This window comes from Cnephaeus nilssonii, assembly GCF_951640355.1.
Source record: "Cnephaeus nilssonii genome assembly, chromosome: 5".
NCBI classification, from domain to species: domain Eukaryota; kingdom Metazoa; phylum Chordata; class Mammalia; order Chiroptera; family Vespertilionidae; genus Cnephaeus; species Cnephaeus nilssonii.
Window position 1 is genome coordinate 36,029,392 of NC_137076.1, and position 19,007 is coordinate 36,048,398.

The 19,007-nt window shown below is 49.3% G+C and overlaps 1 protein-coding gene across 3 annotated transcripts in view; it reads left to right on the top strand.

Moving 5' to 3' along the window:
- Positions 1 to 12,377, top strand: part of GATA4 (GATA binding protein 4) — a 68,525-nt gene extending 56,148 nt beyond the window's left edge. For 2 of the 3 annotated variants that reach the window (XM_079772372.1, XM_079772371.1), the window contains exons 3-7: positions 520 to 689; positions 2,774 to 2,899; positions 7,964 to 8,051; positions 9,473 to 9,621; positions 10,635 to 12,377. In XM_079772372.1, the coding sequence (XP_079628498.1) occupies positions 520 to 689; positions 2,774 to 2,899; positions 7,964 to 8,051; positions 9,473 to 9,621; positions 10,635 to 10,817 (716 nt within the window). In that variant the 3' untranslated portion in view covers positions 10,818 to 12,377. The remainder of the gene's footprint in view (positions 1 to 519; positions 690 to 2,773; positions 2,900 to 7,963; positions 8,052 to 9,472; positions 9,622 to 10,634) is intronic. The other variant, XM_079772373.1, reaches the window with a different exon arrangement.
- The last annotated feature ends 6,630 nt before the right edge of the window (positions 12,378 to 19,007 follow it).

Sequence of the window (19,007 nt, forward strand, 5' to 3'; positions counted from 1 at the left end):
CTATAATAGAACAAAATGCTAATAACACTGGTGATCTTCGCGTTATGGGATTATGTGTAATTTATATTTCTTTACACATTTCAGTGTTTTCTAATTTTACTGAAGTAAATATTTATAATTTTTATTCAAAGGAATCTTAATTTTGAAAGGAAAAAAGGGAGAGACAGAAGATCAGAGTGGACCTGAGTATTAGATAAAAACCTGAGGGTTACAGGCTCAGAAGAAGAGATGAGGGACTAAAATCAGGCTGCTGGTGGTTGCTGCCAGACTTTCTTCCTGTCTCCTGACTGGGGAGAGCCCTGCTGTGTCTGGGATGTCCGAGAGTAAACATGTCCACTTCCCATGACAGTCCCTTGAGCAGATAGATCCCCAGGGGTTAAGGTCAAAGTGAGGCCCCAAAGCTATCCATCCTGCACTCCCTGCAAGGAAAGGGCATTATTTCTTTGGTCTCTAGGTTTTCTGACAGGAGGTTAATATGAATAAACAAATAATTAATCCTCTGTGTTATTTCCCACCCAGTAGATATGTTTGATGACTTCTCGGAAGGCAGAGAGTGTGTCAACTGTGGGGCCATGTCTACCCCACTCTGGAGGCGGGATGGGACAGGGCACTACCTCTGCAACGCCTGTGGCCTTTACCACAAGATGAACGGCATCAACCGGCCCCTCATCAAGCCCCAGCGCCGACTGGTAAGCAAATACCCGGACCACAGAAGTCCAACAGCCTGGGGCCGGGGTGGGGCACATTTTGCTCTTCTCAGCACCTGGCTTCAAGGCTCCTACATTGGTGGGACATTTCCTGGTTTTGAATTTTGGATTTCAAGTCATCTTTAGAAGAAGGTATAGTTTGAGGGGTTGGGTCGGTGGGTGGAGGCTACAGAGTAATTTCTCACACCTTTAGAGTTAAGTTAGCTTGAGCTACAAGGTTTTCCAGACTTGACCTTGAGCAAAGAGCCAGATATTTATCTGGCAAAATGGGTTTATTCTGCAACAACAAGGATTTGTAATTCAGGGCATGTGGTCCACTGGTGAACCATGCCAAGTCCAGGTGACAAAGGAGGGGAGCATTCTTACATAGAGGAAGGAGGAGCTGTTGTAAACAAAGGGTCCATTGGAGGAAACTGGGAGTTAGAAGTATAGTGGCTTTTCATTGGCTGAGCTGTAAGTGTTGTGGGGGAAGGAGAAGACCCTCCTTCTACCTGCTGGAATAGTAGAGTAGAAAAACATCTTCCTGTTGAAGATGGAAGATATGTCTCTTGTTTGGAGTAATAATGAGTGTACCACATCAGACTCCCCTGACAGCCCCTCCCAACTTGCATTTAAATGAAGTTTCTATTTATTAATCTTGATTACAACATCTAATTCAAGCCCTTAATTATGCAGAAGTGAAAAGTGAGGCTCAGAAAAGCTAGTGGCTTGCCTGGGGTCACATATGAATGAGTCCAGACTTCCTGGTTCCCAGTCCAGTGTTCTCTTGTTCATCTCCTGTGCTCCCATCAACCCCATGAGGAAGGTCAACTCTTCCTTTAGTCATTGTTACTTACCCATTTTTCAATTGATCAACCCAAATCCCAGAGAGGTTAAACAGTGTGTACTGGACCTGTGGCTGAGAAAAAGTTTGAATTGAGTTTTGGTTCTTTGTTTTGTGGACTTTTCTTACTACTAGAGGCCTGGTGCACTAAACTTGTGCATGGGGAGGGGGTCCCCTCAGCCCAGCCTGCACCCTCTCCAATCTGGGACCCCTTGGGATATGTCCGACTGCCAATTCCTAAACCAGCAGTCAGACATCCCTCTCACAATCCTGGCCCACTGGCTCCTAACTGCTCACCTGCCTGCCGGCCTGGTCGCCCCCAACTGCCCCCCCCTACTTGCCTGGTTGCCCACAACTGCCCCCCCGCCAACCTAGTCACCCCTCACTGCCCCCCCACCCCCCGCCAGCCTAATCGCCCCCAACTGCCCCCCTGCCGGCCTGGTCACCCCCAACTGCACCCCCCTCGCCGGCCTGGTCGCCTCTTACTGTCCCCCTCTGCTGGCCTGGTAGCCGCTAACTGCCCCCCCTGCTGGCCTGGTCACCCCCAACTGCCCCGCCCTGCCGGCCTAGTCGCCCCTAACTGCGCCCCCCTGCTGGCCTGGTCGCCCCTCATGGCCCCCCCCCTTCCCCCGCCAGCCTGGTCACCCCATTCAACCTGCTTGTTCAGTCATTTGGTCGTCCCTCACTAACCCCCCTGCCGGCCTGGTCGCCCCACGCAGCCTGCTTGTTCAGTTGTTTGGTCATCCCTCACTAACCCCCCTGCTGGCCTGGTCGTAGGCAGCCATATTAGGGAGGGAAGAACAGAGGAGATCAACCCTGATGTTTCCCTTTCTTGAGGTCCCACGGCCCATCCAGTCTCTGATGACACTTGGACACAATAAATCCTCACCCATCACTTGAAAACCATATTCATTCTACTTTTCTGCCTCCAGTGCCCAGTGCTCATTGGACTTTCCATCTACAATGAATGACTAATAACGTCACTAAGCCACATTCAGGACTAGCATTCACTCTTCTCCCAGGGCAAGAAGTTTCCCCACCCCGCCCGCCCCAGGAGCGGCTCGGCTCGGGTGAAGGGAGGCCCTGGCGCTCTGGCTGGCCTGAGAGGCTCACACAGGATTATGATCACCTGCTCCCGCCACCCGCATAGGGAGGCCCAGCCCTGCAGCACTCCCTCCCTGAGGCAGAAGCAGCAGCGCCTGCCTTTTACTTGGACTTGAAGGGTTTGTCTCGTGTATTGCAGTCCGCTTCCCGCCGAGTGGGCCTCTCCTGTGCCAACTGCCAGACCACCACCACCACGCTGTGGCGCCGCAACGCGGAGGGCGAGCCCGTGTGCAACGCCTGCGGCCTGTACATGAAGCTCCACGGCGTAAGTAGTCCCACCCCCCATGCAGGACCACCACCTAGACCAGCATCCATGCTCTTTCATACCCATCACTCAGTCCTCACGTGCCTTTCTCCCTTCAGGCTATAATTTATGTTTTCCTTCTTAACAGAGATATTTAGATATGGAAGGAACCATACAGACTACATTAGTCTGTTCAGGCTGTTCCAACAGAATACCACAGACCGGGGGACTTCTAAATAGAAATTTATTTCTCTCAGTGTGGAGGCTGGGAGTTGGAGATCAGGGTACCAGCACAGTGGAGTGAGGGTCCTCTTCTAGGTCACAGACTTTTCCTCACACGCAGGGCATGAGGGAGCTCTCTGGAGTCTCTTTTATGAGGCTATTAATCCCATTCTTGAGGGCTCCACCCCCATGACCTAATCAACTCCCAAAGGCCTCAGCTCCTGACACCATACCCTCCGGGGATGGGTTTCTAACATGAATTTTGGGGAGACACAGAATTTCATACCATAGCAGAAACATTGCCACTCACTTCATCTTTAACATTATATAAGTCTAATTCCCATTTACAGATGAGGAGACTCAGAGTAGTCTCTATATATGGTTAGCATGAAAAAATGAAGGTAACAATTCAATGGATAAATGATAGTTTAAGAATAATTGTATTGATAAAATCTGGGAAACACAAGCAAAGCTTGACCTCCACCTCCTACCAAAACCAAAAATAAGCTTGGGTGAATTAAAGATATGAAATGTAAAATATCTTTAAATAGAGGCAATAAAAATACTAGAAGAAAATGTAGGTGATGATATTTGTATAACCTTGTGGGTGAGAGGAGAACTTGTTAGACAAGTTTTCAGAACTCTTAAGGCATAAGATAAAAGACAGGTATATTTGATTCTAGAACATTTAATATTAGTGTACAGAAAAAAGATACCTCAGGAAAGTAAAAACCAATACACATATCAGAAAAAGGGTTCATATTTCCAGAATACAGGGAGCTTTACAAAGCTCTTCATGTTCTGATTTGCAACTATCTTCCATTATACAGTGCTATTAAAAAGTCAGTGTAGAATGTTGTACACAGTATGGCACCATTTTTATGAAGAAAGAGAAAGAACGTAATTTATATGTCGCTGCTTATTTACACAGAGAACACCTGGAAGAATACATAAGAAACTGGTAGCATGTAGCATGGGTTGCTCTATGAGAAGTAATAGGAGAGTTGGAGGGACCCTTTTTTCACTGTGTACCCCCTTTGTCACTTTTAGTTGTTCAAATATAAGTTAAACTAAAACAACACAAGCAAAACAAACAAAAAAAGAGATCCTACAGAATAATAAGAAAATAACAATCCAGCCGAAACCGGTTTGGCTCAGTGGATAGAGCGTCGGCCTGCGGACTGAAAGGTCCCAGGTTTGATTCCGGTCAAGGGCACGTACCTTGGTTGCGGGCACATCCCCAGTGGGGGGTGTGCAAGAGGCAGCTGATCGATGTTTCTCTCTCATCGATGTTTCTAACTCTCTATCCCTCTCTCTTCCTCTCTGTAAAAAATCAATAAAATATATTAAAGAAAATAACAATCCATCTTCCCCCAAATGGGCAAAAGAAGTAAACATATAATTCACAGAAGCCGCTCAGGTTAGCCACTGAACATGTGCAGAGAGGCTGGACCTCACTAAAAATCAGGGAAATGCGCCCTGACCGGTTTGGTTCAGTGGATAGAGCGTCGGCCTGCAGACTGAAGGGTCCCAGGTTCGATTCCGGTCAAGGGCATGTACCTTGGTTGCGGACACATCCCCAGTAGGGAGTGTGCAGGAGGCAGCTGATCGATGTTTCTAACTCTCTATCCCTCTCCCTTCCTCTCTGTAAAAAAGTCAATAAAATATATATTTTTAAAAATCAGGGAAATGTCAATTAACACAACCTTGAGGTTCCCTGTGTTGCCCATGTGTTTGGCAAAAATTAAAATGCGTGATAATATAGCTGTGGTGTGGATTTGGGAAAACTAATACTCTCATACTGTATATTGCTGATTTGTATGTCAGTTATTACAGATATTCTTTCAGGAAATTAACCTGGCAGTACTTAAACTAAGGTTAAAAACACACATACCTTTTGATGTAGCAGCTCTACTTTTGAGAAACTAGCCTATAAAACAATAAAAGAATCAATACGTAATGATGTTTGAAGTATTTATTGCTGCAGTGTTTGTATTGGCAAAAACTAGATAAAATCTTCAAGCCTCATAAAGAAATGGTTGAGTAAATTATGGCACATCCTAATTTGCACAGAAATTAAAAAAGAATGTGTATTGACCTAGAGTAATGAAAAAACACATTGCAAAGAAATATATATATAGTATGACCCTATACTATGGAGGTGAAGATACATTAGACATACACACAGATGGATGAGTACACACATACATACATGTATAGATATGCATAAGTGCATACAAGTTTGAGAATTTTTAAAAATGTAAGGAACATAGGCTATTTCTCCAGTTGCCTCATGGGGACAGGATTGATGGTAGTGGGCTGGGAGGGGTGTTATGAACTTAATCTCATGCGTGTTTTCATCTTAATGAGCAAAAAGTGGCTAAAATATAGTTAAGAACATTCATAAGATAATACACTTGTGTATTCTTCAAGGAGTGTATACAAGGATGTTTGTTGAATCACTGTAATAGTAAAAATGGAGAAAAAGCTCCAGGAGGAAGATGGTTAAGAAACAATTGTTCTCCAATTGCGGGGGGGGGGGACTTATAGAGGAATATTATGCGGGTATTAAAAAATTAAAAGTACAATTACCATAAGCACAGTCACAATGTATTGCAGTCCGCTTCCCGCCGGGTGGGCCTCTCCTGTGCCAACTGCCAGACCACCACCACCTCTGGGTATATATCCAAAAAGAATTGAAAGCAATGTATACTCATGTTCATGGTAGCATTATTCACAATAGCCCAAAGATGGAAGCAACCCATATGTCCATTGGTAGGTGGGTGGATAAACAAAATGTGGTATGTACATACAATAGAATATTATTCAGCCTTTAAAAGGAAGAAAATTCTGACACATGCTACAACATGGATTAACCTTGAAGTCATTATGCTGAGTGAAATAAGTCAGTCACAAAAGGTCAAATTCAGAGGCAGGAAGTAGAATGGTGGTTGCCAGGGGCAAGGGTAGAGGGGAAATGGGGAGTTATTTAATGGGGACAGAGTTTCAGTTTTGCAAGATGAAAGAGTTCTGGAGATGATGGTGGTGATGGTTGCACAACATTGTGACTGTGCTTATTAGCACCACTGACTTGTATACTTAAAAATGGTTAAGATGGTACCCGACCAGTATGGCTCAGTGGATGAGCATCAACCTATGAACCAGGAGTTCACGGTTCAATTCCCCGTCAGGGCACATGCCCAGGTTGTGGGCTGGATCCCCAGTGTGGGGCCTGTAGGAGGCAGCCAATCTCTCTGTCATCTTTGATGTTTCTCTCTCTCTCCCCCTCTCCCTTCCTCTCTGAAATCAATAAAAAAAAAATGGTTAAGATGGTAAATTTTATGTTATGTGTATTTGTTGTTGTTTTTTTTAATCCTCACCTGAGGATATTTTTTCTTCCATTGATTTTTAGAGAGAGTGGAAGGGATAGAGAGAGAGACAGAGAGAAAAAGGGAGGGAGGGAGGGAGGGAGAGAGAGAGAGAGAGACATCGATGTGAAAGAGTGAAAGAGACACATCGACTGGTTGCCTCCTGCACGTGCCCCAACCAGGGCCAGGGGTCAAACCCGTGACTGAGGCACATGCCCTTGACCAGGAATGGAACCTGCAACCCTTCAGTTTTCGGGCTGATGCTCTCTAACCACTGAGAAAATTGGTCAGGGACATTACCTGTATTTTACCACAATTAAAAAAAATAAGTACTGAGGTGGGTGGGGATAAAGAAGAGGGCAAGATTCCTCTGAAGTTGGGAAGGGCTTTACCAGGGCCTGAGTACACTTCCCCCAAAGTTGGGAGTGCTAGCTCGTCGGACCCTCAGTTGACTAGAAGGCAAGTTCAAGTTCATGGACGCTGGTGCACTTCTCTTAACGGTTCCGTGTTGACATCTCTGAAGTGGTGATTGCTTTTCTTTCAGTGTTTGCAGGTGTGGCCTTTATTAATCCCATATGGGAGACAAGCGTAGACCAGGGACTAGGCTGTTGTGGGCCGGGCCTAAAAGAAACCAGATGTGGGGAAGGCACAGTATTGAAAAACATTAGAAAGATGCAGGCTTGCTCCCCAGGCACTGGTGTAGGCCTCTGTGAGTGACACCTGCCAGTCACTGCATGTTTATGAGAAGTCAGATGCGATAAAAGTATTGTCCGCGGACAGTTTATCTCAGCACCTGGTCACAGGTCCGTCTCTCCAGCATAATCTCTTGCTTCCATGGAAACAACGCCGTTGGCTGCGGTCAGATTCAATGCAGTGAGGAGCTGCTGTAGGCAGTGTCTTTACATCTTCACTCCCTGGGACTGTCCCCGTGTATGCCTGTTTCCTTGGCATCCTCACTGAGAAGAGCACCGCCCTTTCGCTCTCACGGTGTCCTGACGGGGCTGATAAATGAAAGGCCTTTGCACCCACTGTGCCTGCTGCCCGAAACACCTGCCCCAGTCTGCTCCACAGTCTCTGACAACTCAGACGTCACCTCTTCCGGGAAGCCTTCCTTGCTGTGCTCCTGTGCCATTCCCTCCCCACCCCAACCCAGGACAGAGTTCTCCCCCATCACCGATGAGTCTGGTTATTTTCTAGTTGTCTGTCCTTCCCACTAAACGTGAACCTCTGGAGGGAAGGATCTGTGCCCTCCAGTGTCTGTTTCTTCAGGGTCTAGTATAATACCCAGGATGTCATAAAGGTGCTCAATACATTTTTTAAAAGAATAGAATTGATTTCTCTCTTGGCAGAAGTTCCAGGGGCTGATTTCCTTAGTCTCAGCGCCAGGGTTTACAGAGGAGTTGCTTAGATGTTGTCTTCCCATAGTGTGTCTATTGAAATATTGTAGCTGATCATGTACAAATGGAAAGCCACATCTATCGACTTGTAATCGCAGGTTCCCAGGCCTCTTGCGATGCGGAAAGAGGGGATTCAAACCAGAAAACGGAAGCCCAAGAACCTTAATAAGTCGAAGACACCAGCAGGTGAGGAAAGAGCCGCATGTAATTACATGAGTAAGTCTGAAGTCCTGGGCGTGTGTGGGAATGTGTGCTTGGTCAGGTGAGCCGGCCCGGGGAGTCGAGGTGTAACGTTGGCATCATCCATCCCTAGCTTCTCAGGACACAGTGAGGAACCCAGTAGAAAAGTAACGTCACCCTGGGACATATTGGAGCTTTGGAAGCAGGCTCCAGTCAAGCTGTGGCCTGATCAGTGCCAGGCGCAGAGGCCGCAGTGGGCCAGCTGGACTGGTCGAGGGCCTGAAGGACAAGGGAACATTCCCCGGTCCCCCCATCTTTGGGATCTAGTCATGGTCACGACGGACTGGTTTGTCAGCCAGTGTATAATTAACATCACGTAGTACTTTGTACTTTAGAAAGTTTCTTCACAAATACTCTCTTGTTGATCTTTAAAGACCCCCATGAGGTCCCACTTGGTATCTCCATTTTATGAACAAGAAGCTGAGGCTCAGAGAGGGCAGCGGCGTAACCAGAATCACACAGCGGAGGATGGGTAGTTAGACCCGTTTTTACACATCAGGGTCCAAATGCTGTGTAAGGCACCACCCTGCCCTCTCAATTTCTAGATGAAGGCTGAGGACTACTTCTGTTCCCTCCCAGAGCCCTTCCTCCCAGTGCTGCTACCAAAGGAAAGATCTCACTGGGAATGCCATAGTCCCAGCAAAATAAACCAGCTGAGCTAATGGGAAGTTGGCCCTGCAGAGTCAGATAATCTCCCCTTTCCACTCCCGAGAACACAACCACAGTTGTCCTTTCCCAGATTGAGCAGTGCTCACCCCTCCGGCAGCCACGTCTCATTAGACCTTCCAGTGTCTCTCCCCCGTGGTCCCCTTCCTTTCTCCTGGTTCCGCACTGTTCATAAGTAACCCCGCCCCACCCCAGAGAGCAGGTTTTTGGTTCAGGTGGACAATCCCCTTTCTGAAATTCCAAGTCCAGGGGGCTAGATTTGGCAGCAAAACCCAATCTGAACAGACACAGGCTGTGTATCTTTTATTTGCCCCACTTGTGACTATTCCCATGTTTTGCTGTAGAACTAACTATTCATGCATTTCAATGTGGGTGTTATCCCAGACCTCACTGGAGTTGTCCCCTAATGTACAGTATATGCCCTTTTAAAAATAAAAATAAAAAAAGTGTGGAATCCTGAAACACCTGTGGCTTCAAGGGCGTTGGAATAAGGGATGATGCCCCTGTCATTTCAAAAAAAAGTTCTCTTGAAAATCTCATTTTGGGAACCGATGCCTCCACCCATGAAGGACCCCTGCTTCTCGCCCCAGCAAATATAAATAAGCCATTAGCATGGACCTACCCCGGCTGTCTCAAAGGACGGCCACCCCTTTGTCCTTGCTTCTGCTCTGCTCGGGTGTCCTGACTCTGCCTTGTTCCAGGTCCCTCGGGCAGCGAGAGCCTCCCTCCCACCAGCAGCGTTTCCAGCAACTCCAGCACCGCGACCACCAGCAGCAGCGAAGAGATGCGCCCCATCAAGACAGAGCCAGGGCTGGGGTCCCATTACGGCCACAGCAGCTCCATGTCCCAGGTGCGCTCCTGGGTGGGGAACAGGACTGCCCATGGGGAAGTAGGTTCCAGAGTACCAGGTGGCCAGGCCGACACTGGGGTCTGGAGCACGTGACCGAGGGACTTGTCCGCTGCCCGCTGCCCGCTGCCCTCAGGGCCCCACTTGAGGCTAGGGGCTGCCGGCACATCCCATCAAGCCACAATGATCTGGACACACCTGTGAGAGACAAATGTTTGGCAGCTCCTCTGTCTCCTCAGGGAGGGGTGATTTGACCTTGGCCTTGAAGGATGCGTAGATGTTAGGAGGAGGAAGGGAAGGAGGAAGCCCCTCCGGGCCGGGGCAGAGGTGTGGAGCTGCGGAGGGCCAGGTGGGTGGGTTGGGGGTGGTGAGGAGGTCACAGGCAGGATGTCATTTTCATGAGGGCCAACTGCAGGGCCATCTTTCTCGTGTGCCCAGAAGATGGACCAGCAGTCCCCTCATTCTCTTCTTTTGGAAATGATGGCATCCCTGCTCCTGAACCCCCTTCCCTCTGTGGCTCCCCTCATTTGGGATCCGGATGTTCCTGGTCACAGTCTCCTATTAACTCTGACCTCTTCCCCGCCCATACTTGTGGGAGGCCATGTCTAACTAGCTCTTTGCTGTCGGGGTGAAGAACCGCTGGCTCTGTAGAACCAGCAGAGCCAGGAGCCCCTTCTGGGAAGATGGGAAGACGGCTACTGTTTGAAAGTGGGGCGCTGATGGTGATGAGGTTGCAGCAAATGTCTCGGGTAACTATCAGAGCCTTCAGAGAAACCAGAGTAGTCACAACCTACAGGGGCAGCTGATGAATCACACAGACCCTCTGCACCCACAGCACAGGGTGGAGGAAACGGAAGTGTTGCTGGGTCCCGGGTCCTGCCCTTGTCTGTTGGCCGCTCCTCTGGTACCTCTCCTAGGCGTGGGAGCCAGCCTGGGCACATCACCTAATGGGGCTCCCCCTCCTGGGCCCTCAGGAGTGACCCCGCTGACCTCACCTTGCCCTTTTTGCTTTGCAGACGTTCTCGGTCAGCGCCATGTCCGGCCACGGGCCCTCCATCCACCCGGTCCTCTCGTCCCTGAAGCTCTCCCCACAGGGCTACGCAGCTTCTGTCAGCCAGTCACCGCAGGCCAGCTCCAAGCAGGACCCTTGGAACAGCCTGGCCTTGGCCGACAGTCACGGGGACATAATCACTGCATAATGTCTCCTCCCTCCCTCCTCAGATTCCTGCACAGACTTGGGACTTAGAGAACCACAGAGGCGAGGACCGGCTCCCAGCAGCCACCCTGCTCTGTCTGGGAATGACTCCGGAACAACTGGGAAGAAACTTGAAGTCAATGATTTGGTTAGGGGAGTGGGTGTAGGATTTCATCAGATGCCTCTTCAAGATGAGGGGCTGGGACGAGCCCAGACTCTGATCCAGACACACCCACCCTGCACGAGGAGCACACTCAAGTCCCTTCCATGGAGCTGGAGACTTCTTCCTCGTTCTCTGGCCCACTCCACCCTGACAAGAGATGAGCTGTCCTTCTCTACCCTTCCATCACTGTGGCCTGAGACGGTGGTTTTCCTCTGGTGATCCCGGCACCGGGATCTGAGGGTGGGGAGAGGGGCAGGTGCTGGGACCCTGCTCCAGCCTGAGCCTTTCAATGTGACAGGCCCCTCCAGGCAGCTCCTGCCCGTGCCCAACACTCCCCTTCGGGCTCAGCACCCCCCTGCACCCCTCAGTGCTGAATCCTGACTCCAGGAACGGTGGGCACCGCCCGTGTTACTGGGTGCTCTGTGGGGAGACGGAGGAGAGGCTGCCTCACCCACCATGCAGTATGGCTTCGCAAAATCTCAACTTGGCCATGTCGCCTCCCCCACGTTCCTTTCCCGGCTCAGGGCCTCATCCCTTCGCTCCTCCTCTTCACCCCAAGGCGTCTGAAAAGAAACATCCCTTCCACTGCCCCGTGCGACTCAGCCTGCCTTCAGCTTGGCCGTGTCTCTCCCTCAGCAAAACAAGAGCTCAGCAGTTTAGCCGAACAGCAGCCCCCCAAGTCTGCCCCCCAAAATCCTTCCTCCGCCCCATCATGCACAGGGAGTTCTGAGTGAGAACAAAAAAGGTTCTGCTGCTAAAGCGAGTTTGACCGACACTTACCTAAGACTTGAATTCCCTCTGGAGAGGCTGTCTGGACACCCTGGGCTGGGCCGGCACTGAATCCACTGAATCGGGAGCAGGGTTTTCCATGGATTCTGACTCGCTTGCACTTGGATCTTGCTGACGCCACTTCTGTTCTGCGGAGCTGGGCCTCTGGGCCAGGCAGCGAGTCCACCCAAGGGGTGCAGGGTGCCCACCTGGCATCCTTCTCCAGCAGAAATCTGTTGTCCAAGAGGTGAAAAGCTAGCGATTTTGAACATAAATTCAAAGCAAACACAACAAAACTCATGAAAAGAAAGAGGACGGCGGCTAAGAGAAGACACTGAATTGGGCCTTGAGGGCTCTCCGGTGCTGGACTGGAATCGGCCTTTTTCTTAGCTCCACGTTGCTGTTTCTGCCTGTGATGCCGGAGCTCACAGACTCCTCCCTCCGTGTCCTCCTTATCCACAGAGCTGTCACAGACAGTGGCCTTACTGCGTCCTACCCTGAACACCCAGCCCCCCACCCCCACCCCCAAATCCTACAGGCTGTAGCAGAGAATATCTCTAAACCAAGATTCTGCTTTAATCATCATTTACATTGCTTTCTTTCCTGAAGGCCGCCCTCATATACTTTCCCCAACCCACAAACGCGTTAACATTGTCTTAAGGTGAAATGGCTGTAAAATCAGTATTTAACTAATAAATTTATCTGTACTCCTCTTTCCCTCCTCCTCCTCCCTCAGATGTCTTTCCTGGGAGGTTTTATGATGCCCTTTGCAAGGCAATCTTGAGTCACAGCGGCCCCTTCGTCGATCCGCTCACAGGCGGCACCTAAAATCATTTCCTTCCTCCTCTGTCTGCAGTTGGCCAGGTCCTCTGTATGTGCGGTCACTGCTGAAAGGAACACTCATCCTGGCCCTGCCACTGACTAGTCCGTGACCTTGACAGCTCATCTCTAGGCTTTGGTTTCCTGAGAGAGGGTTGGGCCAACTGTCAGTTAACTAAGGTTCCTGTGGTCCGTCAGCTGATGCCCAGTGGCCGTTTTTAGAGCTCCCCTCAGGGATCACAGGGCCGGAACATGAGGCAAAGCTTAGGGGCAGTGATCGCTCCAGCCACCTGAGTTAGGTGTGTGCCGAGGGTCACCCTGAGGTGCCCTTCCATCTTCCACTTCTCCTTTATGGTGCCATTCAGACAAGCCCTTCGAGGGGCAAGTGGTGCTCCACACCAATGGGAGAGGAGAGAAATGTCTCCTTTATCCATTTGTCCTCGCCTTCTTAGGCTCCAGAATTGCTGAATTGCTTCATCTTAAAAGTGAGGAGGTGGGAAAGGGGGTGGTGGAAGGGACCCAGACCAAAAAATCCACCCCGACTCAGTACTGTCTCCGGTGGCTTCCTGCCTCGCAGTTGGCTTATGCCAACCCACTGGGCAACTCGTGGGCATTGACTTTTCACAGCACCCCTGTTATTTTTGAGCAGCTTAGAAAAAAAACAACAAACACAACACTCTTAACCACCATGTTATGTCAAATCAGAAAAGCTTTTAAATAGGCTCAGGAACAGCCAGACCTATGGAATGTAGGGACCATCCAGAGGGAGAACTCTAGCAACTACGAGGAAAAAAGAGCTTCAAAACCAAAAATAAACCCCCCCAGGATTTATGTTGGCCTTGCGATGAAGTCCTTGCTGAAAACGTTCTGCCACTTCCCTTTAGGAATGGCTTCCAGAACCAAGTCATATACAATACCAGAAGACCTTATATAGTCATGACGGCTCCACTCCTGAGGGGCTATCCAGCTTGTCTCAGCCTCCGAGCTCACCAGACTTGGTTGCTTTCCCAGATGAAATGTATCCTCAGAGGAGGTCGATTTTGATATTCTAAAGGACGCAGTTCCCAGATGGTTGGGAAGTGGCTGGGGGGAAGGGTACAGGGGTGGGGGGATGCAGGGAGGGGGGACGGCTAGCAATCCTGGCATCTTTAGAATAAATGAGGGGCCTAATATGGTGTGTGACGCAGCCAGGGAGCATGTGTCCAGATAAATCCCTCACATCCCCTTAGTCTCACCTCTGGCCAGGAGAAAACCTTTTGAAGCACAGATCAAGTCATTGTGACAGTTGGAGAGCCTTACTCCTGCATATTTGACTTTTGAATGCCTTTAGGGGGTGAGTAGTAGCAGATTTAGCTGTGATTATGTTTGGCTTAAGGTTGACAGCCGTGCAAGTTAAGTTTATATTGACTGAACATTCACTAAATGGAGCTGAGGGGGGGAGGGGTTTGGATGACCCCACCCCTAGCCCTGAGTCCCTGGAACGTGACATACTGACTAGGATACTGAGTGCATGAGAAGCAGCCATTTGGAAAGCTGCTTTTGGAGTGGAAGTGGTTGGTTTTTGTTTATTTAAGTCATTTTATGACATGGAACTCTACTCTTCAGATTGTATCCTTGCCCTGCTTGAAGCTAGAACACAAAAATGCCATCATCCCGTGACCAAGGACCAGCCTTCAAGCTTCAAGGCTTAGCCTGGGAAGTAAGGACCTCCAGGTCTCCCTGCCCCTGGACCCTTGCTTTGGCTTCTGACCCGTAGCCTCCTGGGAGTGCTGCTGTTCTGTACCACTCTGGGTCTAGGGTGACTCTTGTCTCCCCTCCCGTGCCTGTGGCAGGGGCATTTGCAAAAAGACTGACTGTTCACTAACAAGGAGAACGAAATAACCCAAGTGAAGGTGACATTAAAATAGACCTAGTCTTTCAAAGTCCAGGTTTCTTGGAGTTTGTGCATTGCTAGTTCACTCTTCTGACTGAAGCCTGGGAGACTGTGGTTTTGTAGAAAGGTGACCAAGAACAGAGGAATCAGACAAAGCCTGCGAGGCACCCGGCGCTCTTGGGCCCAGGAGGTTCCCCTATGCAGGGAGGTTTTCCTCTCGAGGGAAGGAAACACACACACACACACACACACACACCCCTGTTCTCGTGATTGCCTTCAGTCCTCCAGTGTGGTGGCCCTGCTTCACCCGAGAAATAAACACGTGACCGCCCCCCCCCCCCTCCCCGACTGGGTTTATAAGAGGTTTTTACTAATCACTGGGCAGTTACCAACTCCTAATCAGTGAATCTGATTTCAAGACATTCATTCTAGTTAGTCAATACTAATAAACACTAGGAAGCTCCTCTTTCAATGGCTGTAGTCATTTGTGCTGCCTCTTCTTGAAAACGGATGTGCTCATATGAAATGAATTACAATTAGATGTAAACCATGTAGATGTAGCATTCTACCTCATTAGGGTCACATTGAATTGGGTCTGGCATCCCCGACGTTGCACCAGCAGCTCTGAAATCATGAGTTGGAAGAAAGTGGCTCTGGTCTCACTGGGTCTTATGCATTCTTGTTGGTAAAAATGAAACCTTGGGGCCCCCAAATGTTCCTCCCGGAGACTCCAGATTGATGTTCTCCGAGTGGAAAACAGTACCTTTATTGTGACCCGAGCAATGAGGCTTCAAAATGGTTTGGAAGCTACACATCCAAATGAGCACTGTGTCTCCAAGTAGCCACCTAGGAAACCACGTTCCAATATTCAGGCATGCTGGGACTCCCTGTAGACGCTGTCCTGAACCTGCTCCTATCGGCCTAGGCTTCTTAACCACATTTAGTTTGGAATCCCAAACAATGACATCACCTGACCAATTTTTTTGTCACTGTTCTTAATTCTAAATGCCCCTTCAAAGTATAGACAGTTGCCACCAGTGAAGAGCTATTGAAGAATGCGCTGTAGGCTCTGAAAGCTAGTCCCAGCGAAGGAAGCAGAAGTGATGGGAAACATTTTCAGGTCTTCTGTGGCTGCCACACTGAAGGGGACAGCATGTTTTAGTTCTGGTGTGTTTTCCTACATCCACCCAACGACCTTGGTGTCTCCCCTCACTGCCCAGCTGTGCTGAGATTTGAGCGGGACTGCGGGTTATGGGACTGGAACACAATTCCCAGGCTTCCTGCAGGATCCTGTACAGAGAATGCTTGGAGTAAGTCATTCCTGTCATGTGGGGCAATGGCTTTTTAACTTTTGGGATCACAAGACCGCTTTAAAAATGTAACAAAGACTGTGCCCACTGTCCCAGAAAGGTGCACATAGCCTGAGATGTTGCACACCACTGGGACTCTGAAAACTCCTCCGTATCCCCAGGTGAAGACTCCTGCTCTTGGGCTCTGGTTTAGTCCCGTGCTACCAGTCTGTGTTGATCAAACTGACTAGGTCAGCTCCAGTTAGGGTGGCCTAGAACTTAACGGGGCAACTAAGTCCTGTTTAGCCATGAAAGTCGAGCAGTCGAACAGTCCCAGGGCAGCTGTCAAGGTCCTGGAGAAATCAGGGGCACAAATGCAGCTTAAAATCTAGCTGTCCACACAAGGACAGGGCTGAGGAATCCCTGGTAGTCCATTCCTTACAGGAGGGTATGGGGCTGGAGTCTATAAGAGTACAATGGGGTTACAGGACAGCAGTTGCTAAGGATTTGGGGATGTTAGTATCTGTAAGATTTCCAATAACTGTTCTGGGAGAGTCGAATGAAACGGGAAGAAAACTGAACCCCACCCACTAGGGAAAAGGCTGCCTAGATTGGGTGCCTGACACTTTTGGAGACCATGAGGGGGTCCCAGAGATTACCTAGTCCAAACGGTCTTGTCCCATCATCATGGAGGGAACTTGCCCAAGGCCACAGAGCTAGTGTGAGGAAGAGCTGCACTTACTGAGCACGTACCCTCACTAGGCTCAGAGTTTGGAATAGAGGCACTGTCCTTGCAGTTAACACACTCAGCACACGGGGGCGCCTGGGTCCTCCTACTCCCTTGTTTCCTCCATAACGTTATCAGCCTGATTTTCAAGCAACTTGAGATCAGCCCAGAAATTCTGCTTAAAAAAAAAAAAAAAAAGGTACCTACTGCTTATGAGCACTGCTGCACATCAGACGCTGCTAGTAGCTTTATATTCACATAAAACATTCATATATCATCACAATCACGGTTTGCACACAAAGAAGATACTGGCCCACAGATTTTAAGTAACTCAATGAAGATCACAGAACTAGTTTGTGCAGAATCACGATTCAAACCATGCCTATTTGACTCCAGAATTGGGGCTTTTACACTCCACAAGTACCTCTCCTAAAGAGTTGGAAAACCCCGCACAGCCTGGGTCTAGGTCCCACTCCAAGACAAAGTCTTTCAACATTTTTCTAGAAGTTGGGGAGGATCCTTGGTTCCAAATTCTCCAATTCCCCCAATTTAGACACAATGAAAGAAGGAACTAGAACCATTGGGAAATAGGGCTTACTGTCCACAGTCACATGTCCAAAAGACAGCCAACTGGAATAGACCCAGGAGCCTCACTCTCAGCCCTTGGTGCTCCCCAATGGTCTCTACAGACATATGAACCCTCCTTGATGTGGTTCAGAATCCCCAAACTCGTTCCTTGGCAATTTAATTCCTACTGCTTTTCTCCTTCACTTTCTTTCTTGCTGTCTTGGAGGTGGCTGTATTTCAATAGATTTTCATAAGCATTTTAACTTTAACCCTGTTAGAGAAATCAGGGGCACAAATGAGAGAGAAATTGGCTCCATGGCCCTTAGAAGGCTAGGTGCTGACACCCCCACCCCCACCCCCCGCTCCCAGGCTCCTGTGGGATTTGGGACAAATAACAATAATAATAACTAAAACATATAGAGCTATTTATTACTCTTTGCATTTAAACAAGATTCCAGGCTGGCTCATATGCACATTAAAGTTTGAGAATCCCTGCTTTCTAATATTTCCATAAAACATCATGAAATAGATATCCCACTTTAATACATGGATAGATTGAGGTATTGTGACTTGCTTGTCTTCCCACAACTAATAATGAGGCGATCTATGTAAAGAGCTTAGAATATAATATGTGCTCAACAAACAACTGTTATTATAAATGACAGTCAAGCTGTGAACCGTTGCTTTTCTCAACTCTATAGCCCTTTGGCCTCAGCAGAGACCTCTTAGGAGCCAGACATTCATTCCAAGAGGTGAGCCAAAGATTATAGTTCCTTCCCAGCTCAGCCAGAGTCTACAGAAAGGGGGATTAGGGGCTCTGAAAGCTATTGTTGGGTGTGCCTGATCCTATAGCAGGGGCCATTCTGTGGTGAGAATGTTGGTCTCCAGAAGAGGCCAGATATAGAAAGAGGCTGTATACCTCCTGGAAACTGCATGCCTGCAAACCTCATCCAGTCTGTCTCCAGGGCTCCTCTGTGCTGAGCTCCCTCCGGATCCCAAGCCATCCCAGCCTTTCTCTCCTCACCTCCTGCCCAAGCCCCTTCAGTAGAAGGCCCTCTATACTATATGGCTCCCTCCCAATCAGCAGGACACCATCTAAGGAGGGACTGGGCCTGTCTTCCTGTGTTGGCCCAGACCCCGCCCCCCCCCCCCCCCCCCCCTCCAGGGCCCTCTCAGCTAAGGCCCATGGTGCCTGCTTTCCTGTGCAGGTTCCCCATGCTCTCTGGAGAACTAACAACACGGAACATAACTATTTTTAAATAGTCTACTATTTTATCTTTTTATTCTTTGAAATGAAACTTTAATATACAAATATGATCTTTAAGGTAACATTTGTTTATGGCAAAAATTTCAATTATAATATTCAAGTTATACGAGTATAAAGTTAAAGATCCCATCCTTTAAAGATGTCATGAGAATTTCTTGACAACTTGTTTCCTTTTCACAATGACCTTGCTTAGGCTCGGAAGCTGAGCAAAATCAACTTACAGGCTTGCCTTTGCCTGAACCACCAAAGTTCTGTTTAGTCACTTAACTTTTCCCTAAAACCCTCGGTCTCATTAGACAATACACGTTCCAAAGGCGCTGCGTTTCTTCTCCACCGTCCGCTCGTTCTCAGTCTCTAACTGCCCTTCTTCCACGCCCGCTTTTTATCCCCAACCTTGGTTCCTTCGGGACCTCCAGGCGGTCCCGCCCCGCGCTAGACCCCGCCCCGCGCTAGACCCCGCCCCGCGCTAGACCCCGCCCCGCGCTAGACCCCGCCCCGCGCTAGACCCCGCCCCGCGCTAGACCCCGCCCCGCGCTAGACCCCGCCCCGCGCTAGACCCCGCCCCGCGCTAGACCCCGCCCCGCCCGGCGCCGAGCTCCCACAGAGCCTCGCGCCCCCGATGACGCAATAGCCCCGCCCACCCACGGAGGCGAGCCCCGCCTCCTGCGCACACCCGGGGGGCGGAGCCCCGCTGTACGCCCGCCCCAAACAGTCACGTGTC